Below are 14,397 nucleotides of genomic sequence, written 5' to 3'. Positions count from 1 at the left end.
ACGTTTTACCAGTACCTCCTGGCGCATCCAAAAAGAAAATTTCTCCAACGTTGTTATCGACACAATGCATTATCGTATCATAAATGTCTTTTTGTTCCGACGTTAACTTGGAAATGTTATTTTGTACATACGACAATAGATCACTCGTACTGTAACTTTGTTCACGATCCAATTCTACACATGTCGAAACAGCAGCGATACGGTTAGGTGAAGGCATTCCCAAATCCTGAAGAGGTTTGTTTGCCATTCGTACGCACAAATCTTCTATAACAACTAAAGTGTAGTTATAAATATCTGATGTAAAATCAAAAGTCATATCTGACGTCTCTAACTGTTTTCGATGGAGTATATCTTCGGACATTTTTGACTTATATTTTTCCCATAACTCTGTAGGAGCTGATGGAGAGCAAGTTGTTAAAATGATGCCAAACAATGCACGAATTTGACTTGGGGTTGACGTTTCGCACGCGTCATTGATGCAGTTATCCCAGTGTTGGTCATTCTCCAATAAATTCAGAGCTTGGCATGCACTACGGTAAGTGTCATGTATAGTACCATTTACAGTCCTCAAATACTCAAAGGATATCGGACCGGGTACATTCACCAAAAGCAGGCGTAGAAAGAAGCATTCATGTTGATTGGGGTGAACAGTGTAGAGTCTTCCTATCGTGGTATCTTTGAAGATGGTAGGTTGGCCGTCGACTGACTTACCCTGTTTTCGACGTTCAAATATTTTAATTTTAGTATTCCACGTGTAATACGAAGGCACTTCAGTATACAGCAGTTTTTTTTGCAAAAGAATCATTTTTGCAAAGCGAAAAAAAAGCTGTTAATGTTGTATCCGGTGGATTCAGGACTCTTTGTTGCACGTTGGTTTCCGTGAAATAAACACGTTGACCATTCTGTAAATGTACCGCTAAGTGAACAACAGCTGGACTACGTTCATGTATCGGAAATGAAAGAATTCGCCAAACAGCTTCATTACTGCTTATGTATCTTCCAGCCTGATATTGTACGATTTCATCGAAATCTTTGATTTCGGGCTGCAAGCCAAAAACTGCCATGTCACTGCCTTTGTTGACGTATTTACATATGTATTTGATTGCCTTTACGGAGTTACAGTATTCAACGTTTATGTGTGCATTAAATGTTTTTGATAATAATGGGGAATATGGAACAACCCACTGGTTATCTACTTCGATGGTGGTACCGTTACGCTTCTTTATTATTGCTGTTTTACCGCCATCTTCAGTAGATCTTCTTCTATATTGTGGGTAACCATCATTGCCACTAATTGTGTTTGATACTAAAAGTCGAGGATATTGCTTTGTGCACCTTCCTTTGGCCATGCATGGTGAATTTTCGTTCAGTGCACCGCAAGGTCCATGTATCATATTTTTTACAATAATATCATGTAACCCCTTATCGACATTTTTATCAGGTATTTCAGCGGAAATCACATCATCAATTTCGTTCGAAGTAATTTTTTTATGTAGCCAGATTAGTATATGTGCGTGTGGCAAACCTCGTTTTTGCCATTCCACTGAGTACATCCAGCATCGCACTGACCCAAACACTTCAAGTTTTACAATGTAGTTAATCAGTGATTTCAACTTTTGCCGGAAGACACGGGCCGTAATGTCATGCCTATGAACCGCCGATTGTCCTTGAAGTAAAAGCTGCAGTATCTCGTCCCAAGATTGATTACATGTAAATGTAATAAATAAATCTGGACGACCATAGAGACGAACATACGCAATAGCATCTTGAGCATATTCATGCATATGACGGGGACTGCCAGCATATGACGAAGGTAAAATTGTTAATCTTCCAACGTTTGTGGTATTACCGTCATTTATATCTGCATCTCGCAAATGAATGTATTGTTCAGAGCGGAGCTTGGTCTGATTCAGGCGGATATATAGCAAACGTTCTGATTCAACTTTAGCATACATATCAACGACGAATTGGTGAAACAATTCACGGCATTTTAAAATATAATTTTCTTCATCCTGCCGAATCATTAGTCTATAGGAATAATAATGCATTGCACTGCATTTCTTATTCATTTCTTTGTTAGTGGCTGGATTCATCAATTTAATATTAAAGTGATAGCCGTCGGCTCCATCCCAAAAAATTGATAGGATATTGTAGGGCATCGTAGCATCGATGAGTTTCAGCAATTCTTAACAACTGAGCGTTTCGCTTATGAAGAATAATATCTCGAGGTAAAAACTGATCACCGACCATAACGATTGCCACTTCGTCGATAGTTGGAGCATTGTATCTACGCACATGTTGGCCAGGAGGCGTTTTGTCAGCGGAAATAACAATTTTATGCGTATCAGTAGGCATCAAATCGATGGCTGTTTTGAACAGACGCACTAAATTATTATTTTCGTGGAAAAGATGTTGCAATTAAGAAACGATTGTCCTTTCAACGTTGGGAGAAATTTCGCAACGTGCATTCAATTCAGAATTTCTATCACTGATAAAGTACAATTGTAAAAATTTATGATTCTCGCCTGAGAATGGTAGAAGGGACCCTGCTCTATGATAAATTTGCCCTTTTACTTTGAAAGTAGACATAAATTTATCTGGATTTTCGATTTGGGCTCCAAACGACGTCATTTGGAAACATGAGTTGTATTTTCTGATTTTTGACAAAAAAACGCTTAGATTCTGACGTAGTTCCAGTAAGGAAAGTCTTCAATGGCTCTGGTGGTGCAGCCAATAGAGGAAGTTTAACTTTTCCTGAGGCGCAACACATTCCCATTGTTTCACCATTGAATTTCAAGGCCTTGCAATAGGGACAAATTTTAGACATTGTCCCGATTTGAACACATCTACTCAAGCTATACTCATCGACTGGGTTGTACCTGAATGCCAGGCGATAACTTTCAGGTTGCGCTGATTCCTCGGCACGCTTTCTTTTCTTACTTTCTCTATCAGCAGCAAGCCTGATTTCTTGCTGTTCTTGTGATTCCTCGGCATGCTTTCTTTTCTTACTTTCTCTATCAGCATCAAGCCTGATTTCTTGCTGTTCTTGTAATTCCTCGGCACGCCTTCTTTTTTCACTTTCTCTTTTAGCAGCAAGTCTGCTTCCGCGTTGCTCTGGTAGTTCCTCGGCACGCTTTCTGTTCTTTCTTTCTCTATCAGCCTCAAGCCTGTTTCCTTGCTGTTCTTTTGATTCCTCGGCACGCTTTCTGTTCTTTCTTTCTCTATCAGCCTCAAGCCTGTTTCCTTGCTGTTCTTTTGATTCCTCGGCACGCCTTCTTTTTTCACTTTCTCTTTTAGCAGCATGTCTGCTTTCGCGTTGCTCTGGTAGTTCCTCGGCACGCTTTCTTTTCTGACTTTCTCTATCAGCAGCAAGTTTTTTGGCATAGACTCTTTGAGTATCTTCATCGGCTTTTGCCATGGTAAGTTCATCAGTCATTGTAAACTTAAACATTAATAGATTTCTACGTGAACATATGTCTTAAATATCTTGAATGACGTCACCGTCAAAGCAAAAATGACGACAACTAATTTCATGACGTCAGTCAACACAGAAACATGACGTCACCTGATCCACAGACAGACAACTTATTTTTATATATATAGATATATAAACATATATATATATATATATAAGGTATAATATATATAGAACATATTCATAACAAACTTGTGCATAACAAGGAAAAAAAATCTACAAAGTGCAACTCAATGTTACAATGGCGTCTTATCAGGCCAACTTCAGCTACCCCGGATGTAATTTGCCATTTACAACAACAAATGCTTTACTGGCCAAGTGTTCCAAAAAGTTTTAATGGTCAGAACACACATAATAGATCTAAAAAAATAACTCATAATTTAAGTAGAGTAGAATGGTAGAGTAAGTACATTTGAACAATAATACAAGAGGGTTGAATCAGAGCAGCAACCGGAAGTGTTTGCAGCAGAAGTTCCGCCTTTCGCATCGATCAGCAGACTTCCCAGCCATCAGAAAAAGGAACAACTTGTCAAGTGCCATACAAAGTGCAAACTACTTTGTGCCCTATTTCGTTTCCACGTTAAACAAGTGACCCCTTTTCCTTTGTATTTACTTTATAATTTTAAAAGTAAATAATTTAGCGTTCATTTTTTAGTGCCACGATACCTACTTTACAAAAAAAAAAAAAAAAAAAAAAAAAAAAAAAAAAAAAAAAAAAAATGAATAGAAGCAAAAAGTTCGTAATAACGAACTGTAAATAAGGAGCGACGCGGCTCAATGGTGACCGAAAAGCTAAGAATTAAATTTGGCATCAATAGGCACATCAAAAGAATTCGATTATTATGCTGATTCCAAATATATAAGATTCATTTACTTTAGTGTTACCCAACAAAAGCTACAAGCCTGAAAAAAATTTGACTGATTTTCGAAATGGGGGGAAAACCGCCGACAAAAGTCAAGAGAGAGTCATAAGAAGCCAAGCATAAAAATCACACCATAAGATTCTGTGTATCAGACAAACCAACTGTAGAAGTTTAAAGCTCCCATCGCCAAAAATGTAGAATATTGTATTGTTTTTTTTTTTTTTGGGGGGGGGGGAGGAAGAAGGACCACAGATAGGTGTTTATTTTTATATCTTTTCAAATGGTTATCGCATCGAACCAATGGCCTAAGAAAATCGGGAAAGGGGTCATTGGAACGGAAACTAAAAGTTCTAATGTCCTATTTAAGAGACCAAAAAGATCGGAGGGCAACGAGCCCCTTTCCCACGCCCCCTTTTTCTCCGAAGTCGTTCTATCCAAATCTCGAGATCCAAATCCCACACCAGTAAATGATTCGAATAAACCCACAAGCACAATTTACCTACCTTATATTCCGAAAATTACTTCAAAACTGAAAAAAAGTTTGTTTAAAGAACAATTTACATGTTGTATTCACAAGCAATTTAAGTATAATGAATCTTGTCAATTCTGGTAAGGATAAAACCCCAATAACTCGTCTACGAGGGGTGTATCAAATACCATGTAGTTGTGGAAATTATTACATTGGTCGAACCCACCAAAATTTAGGAACAAGATTACAGCAACACAAAGAAAGTATTGAAAAAACATTAAAATCTAAAAATAACTCCATATCTTTCGATTCAGCTTTAAGTAATCATATTTTTGAAAATCCAAACCATTATGTTCTATTTGACGAAAAAATTCGAATTAGCAATGACCTAGGAATCAAACAAACTGTCCGTGAGGCAATCGAAATCAAACGAAACTTTAATAATAATACATCCCTAAACAGAGACTTGGGTGAATACACACTCAACCCTATGTACACAAAATTAATTATAGAAAATAATCTAATTCAAAATAAAACAAAAATAGGAACGAATAAAAACAAGCCCAATCTTAAAAGAACTATCAGATTAGCTGCAGAGAAAGCGAATATCGCAGTAAGAAATCATTCCAATTTTTAATAAATACAGTTAGTGAAATGAATGAACCTTTTTATCTTGTTAAATGTTAGCTTTTATCAGACAGTCTTGGCTGAACTTTTCGTTAAGAAGTAATGATGCCAAGGCTATTTTAAAATTAAAAAAAAAAATGGATTTTTAACTGACAACTTTTATTGTAAGTGTTTTATTGTTTTTTATTTTTTCTTTGCTGAAGACGGCCCTTAGATATAGGGCCGAAATATTCAAATAGGTTTTGTTGGTTCACTGTCTTGGGAAAAAAGTCCTCATTATTCTCTCTTTCGTTGTTGTATTATGGAAAGGCAGTGTGGTCTTCGTCATTATTAAAATTTATGATCTGTTTAAGTTTTAATGTTGCTTCTTTCAGCTGAAATTTTTTCTAAAACTTTAATTAATACAAAAAGGAGCCATGGACATGAAGCTAACAGCCTCTTTCATTAAAATTTGAACAGCAACCATATTATCTCTTAAACAGTTACCTTAGCATTAAAGTCGGTAGAAATTTTATCTACAGCCCCACGATCTTTTCTTCGTTCTTTGACAGCCCCATCGGGACGAGCAGCCTGGGCTGAAGCTACATATTTTTTACAGTAAGTAGTCAGCAGCGTTGATGCAGAAACACCAGATAAGACACACATAATTGGAGCCAAAACCAGCATAAGACGAACCATAACACCCTGAAAGGAAAAATATCGGTATAAAATACAAAAAAATCACGAGTTCAAATAGCGCTCCCAACCCTCTGAAAACCCCGCTAAAATATTGGCTATATATTCTATCTTAAGGGGTTTAAGAAAAAAAAAAGGATTGGCTCGCATGCGGATTATTCTTGCCCCAGATGTAACTTAGGAATCGATGAAATAGCTCGCAATCTTAAAGCGAACAGATATTAATTAAAAAACTTTCCGAAAAAGAAGTTTTCTAAAGAAAAGTAAGGGCCACATTAAACTTAAGATCAGAAAAAATAAAAACCTAAAAGAATTCAAACTCAAAACGACGAGAAATTACTATTAAAAACAAATGAAACTCAAAACGACCAGAAATTAAATTAACAATCATAGCAAAAAAAAACATACCATGGGTACTAATATAAGTATATTTAAAAATGAGTGAAGCTTAAATTGAATATGCAAATCAAGCTTAAAACGAACAAAAATTTGCTATTGAAGCATAAATAAAATCCAAAACGAACAAAAATTAAATAAACAATCATAGCAAACAAACATACAATAGATACTAACATAAATTAATAAAAAAATCTTAAAACGAGTGAAACTTAAATTGAATATGCAAATCAAACTTGAAACGAACAAAGATATCTAAAAACAAGAGTTTGGGCTCCGCCTGATTCTCTCACTGTAAAGGTCCAAAACCTACTGCGTCAGTGGAGCTTTATTGAAAACGAATTAAAGTACAAACATTTTCTTTTATACTTATTACAACATTGAAAATGAACATAAGAATTACAGTTAAATTAAATTTTGAACTTATGAGCTTTCAGCAATTAAAATCATTATATATCAAATATTCAGTTTAATTTTAGTAGTTCTTTCCAAGACAGCTCAAGACAAATATAGCTTTACTACAAACAAGAGTTTGGATACTACCCCCTTCCCTAGCTGCAAAAGTCTAAAGTCTACTACGTCATTGGTTCTTCACTAAAAACTAATTATATTACAAATATTTTCTTTTCCAAGTTATTGCAGTATTGAAAATGAAAATAGAATTAAAGTGAAATAGAATCTTGAACTGATGATCTTTCAAAAATTAATAGCCTTATATATCAAACATTCAATTTGATTTATATTTGTACTTTTCAAGACTGTTCAAGACACATAGAATTTGGATGAACAAGAATTCATCCAAGAGAAAATAAAAGAACTTTTTTAAGATAGAGATGATACACAACGCCGTATTAAGGGTGGGAGTGGGGTGGTTTGCCCCTTCCCCGGAATTTTCGACCGACTCGTAAAAACGTAATAAAAATGAATAATTTTTTTTTTTAGTATTTTTAAAGCTTTTTTAACCTCCACCCTACCCCAAAAAATTCATTTGTAACCCCCGTTCCCCCGGAAACATCCTGGATGCGGAGAAAATCCCTGAAAATAAACATTTAATCTATTCACGCAAAATTTGCGATTCACAAATTCATTTGATCATATTTTAGATCCGATAATACTTTTTTAAGTGAACACTAACAAAATCGGAGAAATGCTGAATTAAACAAAAACTTATCAATATTACAAAATACTTGATTAAAATTTATGAACAGTTGTTCATTTATTCTGTCTTGTTTTTGTTTTGTTTTTTTCAATGTTTCACCTTTTCTGTTAGTTTTCACTTCAGAACATTAGTTTTCATTCTAACACTGAGGACCGCGTGGAGGAGGAGGAGGAGGGGGAAGAGAGAGAGAGAGAGAGAGAGAGAGAGAGAGAGAGAGAGAAAAGGACGTCCACTTTAATTTGCCCTTGTCAAATAGATTTAATCTACTTACACAAAAGGAAATACAAAAAGAGATGGAAGAGAGTCTATACTTACCGCAAAATACATAGCAGTTACACCGTAAAGAATTGCAAAAATATTGGCATCATTAAGTTTGCTGAAGCAGATATAAATACCAGCCGGAAATAGAAATACCAAAATCTGGAGATCAAAGAAGAACGAGGACCAAGCAGTTGGCTGATGTTCTGATACAGAAGCAATTATTGGAATGTGATTTTTGGCATACGATGGATCCAACAGTGAGTAGAAACGTCCAGTCCAAGGTGCAATTTTTCCTGGTGAAAATCAAATCGATAAGTATCAATTAGATTTGCAGACTAATTAGTACTAACAAGAAGAAGAAATATTCATTCCACGGTGCAATCTTTTTTTGGAAGCTTAATCACCGCAAATCAGATTTTGAAAAAAAGAGAAAAAAATAGACAATAAAGGAGTGATTTAAAAAAGAGCAATTGCTTTTAGTGTGGGTACTACTACTACTACTACTACTAACAACTTACCACATGACCACACCACTAGAGGCCACAACAGCTACACACCCTCCTCCACCCCAATCTATTCAAAGCCTCCCTCTAAACACCCTCCAGGAAGCTTCCATTTCCCTTAAATCTTTCCTTACGATCTTCTCCCATCCCAGCCGAGAACGATTTGCTTTCTTTTTAACCCTAGACAGCTGTCCGAAAAGCAAAGTCTTTGGCAATCCGTCATCCCATGCTCCTCTTACTCCCAATTACAAAATTTAAATAATTTGACAACTGCAAATAATTCTTCTATAGATATTGACTCTAATAATTATCCCAGAAAACTCAAATGTGCTCCCTCAGTCCCCTGTGATTTATCCATGTGTGATTTAAATAAAGTTAAGTTAAAAATGGTACCTTTACAAGTCGTTTTAAATTCCGCACACTTTTGTTAAGCCACGCTGAAAGTCTTAAATTTGAAAAACAATGAATTAGACTCCTTTTCTAAAATATATAGATCACACATAATCACACAGAAATGAACAATTTCTCTCGGTTTATTAAACTCAGACCCGAAACCCACCCTCTGGGTAAATTAGGGGGGAAATTCTTTTCTTTGTCCGTAATGATTTTTATCCTTTTGAAATATCCGTTCCTTGTTTAGCTCCCTTTGATGAAATTTTATGGGTGTGTGTTCGACTTAAGGTTTTCCTGCATCCTTTCAATTTGATTGTCCTGTGTTGTCTTTATTGCTCTCCTGGGCAGAGAACGGCTGACAAAAATAATTTTATTGAAAAATTGGATGCCATTGCTGACTATGTACTATCTAAATACCCAAATGCTGGAATTTTCCTGTTAGGAGATGCAAATGAGTTAAAACTTGAATCTAAATATAATACTTCCAGTCTAAAACAATTGTAAAGGTCCCTACTACCAAAGGCAACTCTACTCTTGATTTAATATGCACCAATATGTCAAATTTCTACAGACCCGTCACCATTGTGCCCCCTCAAGGGGGTAGTTACTTTAGCCAACTCCTATCTCCACTGGCTGCAGTTAAAGAGTCCTTTACTGTTACTGAAACCGTCTTTAGACCTCTAATTGACTCAGGACTCTACAATTTTGGTTCTTGGATTCCTAGTGAAAATTGGTCCCCTGTGTACTAAACAAACGATGTCGACTACAAGGCTTTGTCCCTCCAAAATTTATTGAGGAGTAATTATGAAGCCGATTTTCCGGTGACAAAATTAAAACATGCTCTACCGATAAACCTTACATTACTGAGACTTTTAAAAAGCTTATAAGGAAAAACATCAATTAGGTCTAACAATTTAAGAAAGTTCCTGAAAAGAAAATTGAGAAAAGCAGCTTCTAAGTATTAAAAATAGTAAAGTTAACGATCGTTATTCAAACAAGGTCAAGCAATGGTACAAGAAAATTAAAGAGATTTGCGGCAAAAACCCTATTGAAGTTAATTTTCATCTTTCTGAGCCCCCTTATAACATAGCCAACGATCTGAACCTGCATCTTGGGTCTATTGTACAAAGTCTCCCCCTTTCACTGGCTCAGGTCAAACTATTCCTCCCCCCACCTCGTTTCCCCAAATTTCTCCCTCTGATGCTATAAATAAAATCCGAAAGCTAAAAAAATCAAGCACTTGCCCCTTAGACATCCCAAATGACTTGATTAAAGCCTTTTCAGACACAATTGCTGGACCTATATCTGATATTTTTAACCAAATTACAAAATCTCGTAAATTCCAGAGTTGCTAGAAACTAGGTTTTACAACACCTGTCCCAAAGAAATCTTCCAATCTGACTTTAACAACATGCGTCCTATCACACTCACTCCACTTCTATCAAAACTTTACGAAGGGTTCCTTTGTGACTGGCTTAAAGTTAAAATTTGCCCACACATTGACGTCCGACAGTTTGGTAATTTAAGAAAAACCTCCACCACCCATTACCTTGTGCACTTGGTTCATACCATCTTAAGTGTACTAGAGAAACCAAATGTTTGGCTAAACTTGGTTTTAGTCCATTTCCAAAAAGCGTTTGACTTAGTTGACCACAGTATCCTAATTCGTTTGCTACAGGATAACTATGAAATTGACCCTCTACTAATAAATATTGTTACATCTTTCCTTTCAAACAGATCACAAGTTGTAAAATATAAAAATATTTACTCTAACCCCTCCCTATTTACTGTGGAATACCTTAAGGAGCCTTATTGGAACCACTCTTATTTCTTGTCATGATTAACGATATTGGCAAGGAATTCCCCCAAAGATGGAAATATGTGGATGACTTGTCCATCCTTGAAGTATGTCATAGGAATATTAAAAGTGACCCCGTTGAAATCCTAACCCAATGTTCGGAAGAATCTAAGAATCTAAATATGACAGTTAATTCCGCTGAATCACATATAATGACGATCAACTTCTTGAAATCTCCTACCGTTTTCTGTGACTCGATCCCACTCGAAATACTACTGAAACATGTTAAAGTCCTTGGTGTCACAATTTCTAATGACCTTAAATAGGACACGCATGTTTCCGACATTGTTAGACAAGCAAATGTTTCACTATCCATGTTTAACCTGCTAAAACAATTTAATTGTCCTAAGATACATTCTCTCCGTGTTTACCTTTGTCAGGCCGTTATTGGAAGAGGAATATGAAATGATCCTGAGCGTGCGCTCAGGGTCATTTACAAAGAGGGCAAAACTCCAAACTCCTTCCTCCTTAAAGCTGCACGCATTAAGACCTTAAAAGAAAGGAGGAAGAAAAAATTCCTTGCGTTTCGCTAAGTCAGTCATTTCCAATCCCCATACTGAGGACTCACTTCCTGAATTTCACAATCCCATTAGAACTGACTCCCTCGATCAGCCTCCTTAGCAATCCCAACTTACTGTCCGATCCATGTTGTTACATACAGGTTTCGTAAAAGTGTTATCCCCTTTATTCTGGAGCACCTTAATAATCATTCGTGATTGTGTCCTTACCAAAATCAACTCCTTCGTCTCTCTTCCTGTTAATGGTGTATCGCCACAAAATGTTCCCTTTTCATCTATTGCCGTTTTTATTTTTGTGTATTTGTAATGTCTTTGTAATTTAACCCCTTCAGCAATTGTCAAGCTTTCTGATTAGACCTTTATCTTTGATGATTTTGCCTTTTTAATTTAAACCTTTTTGATTTTAACGTGTTGACTGTTTATTTGACATGACGTAGCGTGTTGAGTGTGTTAACTTGACTTAATATACTAATTTGAAATTTTGTTTTCTTTACTTTTACGAAAGTAAAACAGTCAAACACTTCGTGGTAACGAACTGTAGTAAGGAGCGACCCGGCTCAATAGTAACCAAAACTCTAAAAAATTGAATTTTGATATCAATAGCTACATCAAAAGAATCGCATTTTAATGCTAATTTCAAATATATAAGTTTCATCAAGTTTAGTCTTACCCATAAACAGTTACGAGCCTGAGAAAATTTGCCTTATTTAGGAAAATAGGGGGAAACACCCCCTAAAAGTCGTAGGATCTTAACGAAAATGACATCATCAGATTCAGCGTATCAGAGAACCCCACTGTAGAAGTTTCAAGCTCCTATCTACAAAAATGTGGAATTTTGTATTTTTTGCCAGAAGACAAATCACGGGTGCGTGTTTATTTGTTTTTTTTCCCCAAGGTCATGGTTTTTTTTGTTTTTTTTTTTTTCCCCAAGGGTCACCGTATCGACCAAGTGGTCCTAGAATGTCGCAAGAGGGCTCATTCTAACGGAAATGAAAAGTTCTAGTGCCCTTTTTAAGTGACCAAAAAAATTGGAGGGCATCTAGGCCCCCTCCCACGCTCATTTTTTCCCAAAGTCAACGGATCAAAATTTTGAGATAGCCATTTTGTTCAGCATAGTCGAAAACCATAATAACTATGTCTTTGGGGATGACTTACTCCCCCACAATCCCTGGGGGAGGGGCTGTAAGTTACAAACTTTGACCAGTGTTTACATATAGTAATGGTTATTGGGAAGTGTACAGACGTTTTCAGGGGGATTTTATTTTGTTTGGGGGTGGGGCTGAGGAGAGGGGGCTATGTTGGAGGATCTTTCCATGGTGGAATCTGTCATGGGGGAAGGAACACTGTATATTTGTTCGAAACATCCAGTTAAATAATTTTATCTATTCACTGTCAATAAAGAGGTATCATCCCTATTTTGAACTGTTTCACTTTCGTCATGGAAAGGCAGTGTGGTCTTCGAAGTTATTTACTTTTACGTGACATATGTAAACCGAATTGGGCTCTTAGAGCATTTGAAAGTAAATATTATCTTATTTTATCCTTCATCCGCAGAGCGTGCCCTAGCCATCTCAACCTTTCTCCATTACCGCCCTAGAAAGCGGGATTTTATATATATATATATATATATATATATATATATATATATATATATATATATATATATATATATATATATATATATATATATATATATATATATATATATATATATATATATATATATATTGTTCTTGGCCTATATGAGCATTAGCTGTCCTTAAGAGGATATGGTACGCTAAAGGATCACCATTTATCGTTCATTATAAACTTTTTTTTACACTGTGTGGCCAAAATATTTAGAATTGGTTGGGCGGTCTAGCCCTAACTTGTGGAGCTTATATATAATAATGATCAGTAAAGAATAACAATGTAAACGGTTTTTAAAGCAGTAGGAGAAAGGAAGAAAACATTTCTATACGTATGATAGCAAAGGAGCCAACTTAACCGGCTATTTAGTAGACGAAAAAGATGACTTTGCTAATTAAAATTGAATAGTCATGGATAATTGTAGAAAAAGCCAAGACAGGTAGTCCGATTGAATGAGACGCAATTCTGGCAGTAAGCCTCCCTTTTTAGAATTGTATAAAAATGATACTAGTTCATTTGTTATTGAATTAAAATTGAGCAATGACAGGATCAAGCTGTCATTATAATGTCAACTACAATGTCTATAACTAAAACTATAACTATAATGTCAACTATAATGTGATTTCAAGTCTTTCTGCTTGCTACAAGCCACAGCTCACACTTTTCATTCTCACAAATATGGAGCATCATTGCTCGAATTGTGTCCGGGCCTGTAGACACAGCACGCTTGTAACCATGACGTGCCCACTATTGTTCATTTTTTTCCCTTTACTTTAGTTTACATTTTTCCAATTTTTTGGCTGTGTACATTTCATGGTTCCAAAAAAGTTGTCGTCAAAATATTTACGTTCCCGTCTTGATTAAGTTTATTTTATTTATCAATACCAAGAAAAAAGTGTACACGCACACAAAGGCTTGATTTTATACATACGAAAAAAAATACCTGATACAGCTAGTACTCCTCCAACAATTACAGCCAATGTTCCGATGAAAACAGTGAATGTGCGAAAAAGTACTGCAAAATGTTCTTTACTCAATTTTGATTTGAGGTACTCAACGAAGGAAAATAATTGACAGAGACCAAAGGTTCCAAGGGCCTGAAACGAACAAAATCAAACATAAATTAAAATTACAAATACTACAAAGTCAAAAAACAAATTAAATAAAAAATACAACAAACAATAAGGATGTAACAGTGCCATAGGGTACGCAGAAAAAACCGCTGTATCTCTCAAATCCGTCCATGGATGTGTCACTAAGCATTAGTCAAGCAATTCGAGCCTTATAATAGCTTGGAGGAACTCCAAATTTTGGTAGCAATTATGGCTCCAGTTTTGACTGGTTACTGATATCGGTTTTTCTTGTAGCGAAATTAACCTACCATATGAAACATATAGTCGAACTCACGTCCCAGCAGGCCACTCAATCCCAAACTTCCTCTTGGAAAAATATTTCGAGGTATCCCCTCAACGCGTGCCTATATGTTCAAGATATTCCTGAAACCAAATGAAATTCGTTTTCTTGGCTGAATTTTCTCCTCAAAACGCATTCCTTGAAGTGAACCATAAAGA

The 14,397-nt window shown here is 35.9% G+C and overlaps 1 protein-coding gene across 1 annotated transcript in view; it reads right to left on the bottom strand.

Moving 5' to 3' along the window:
* The window catches only part of LOC136035962 (dolichyl-diphosphooligosaccharide--protein glycosyltransferase subunit STT3A-like), a 53,807-nt gene that overhangs the window by 13,483 nt on the left and 25,927 nt on the right, over positions 1-14,397 (bottom strand). The window contains exons 7-9 of the mRNA XM_065717854.1: positions 13,770-13,923; positions 7,980-8,218; positions 5,921-6,118 (exon numbers count right to left, since the gene is read on the bottom strand). Of these exons, the coding sequence (XP_065573926.1) occupies positions 5,921-6,118; positions 7,980-8,218; positions 13,770-13,923 (591 nt within the window). The remainder of the gene's footprint in view (positions 1-5,920; positions 6,119-7,979; positions 8,219-13,769; positions 13,924-14,397) is intronic.

The sequence above is a fragment of the Artemia franciscana genome, chromosome 15, assembly GCF_032884065.1.
Source record: "Artemia franciscana chromosome 15, ASM3288406v1, whole genome shotgun sequence".
Classification (NCBI taxonomy): domain Eukaryota; kingdom Metazoa; phylum Arthropoda; class Branchiopoda; order Anostraca; family Artemiidae; genus Artemia; species Artemia franciscana.
Note: the sequence above shows the minus strand (reverse complement) of the source record. Positions and strands in the feature narration are given on the sequence as shown.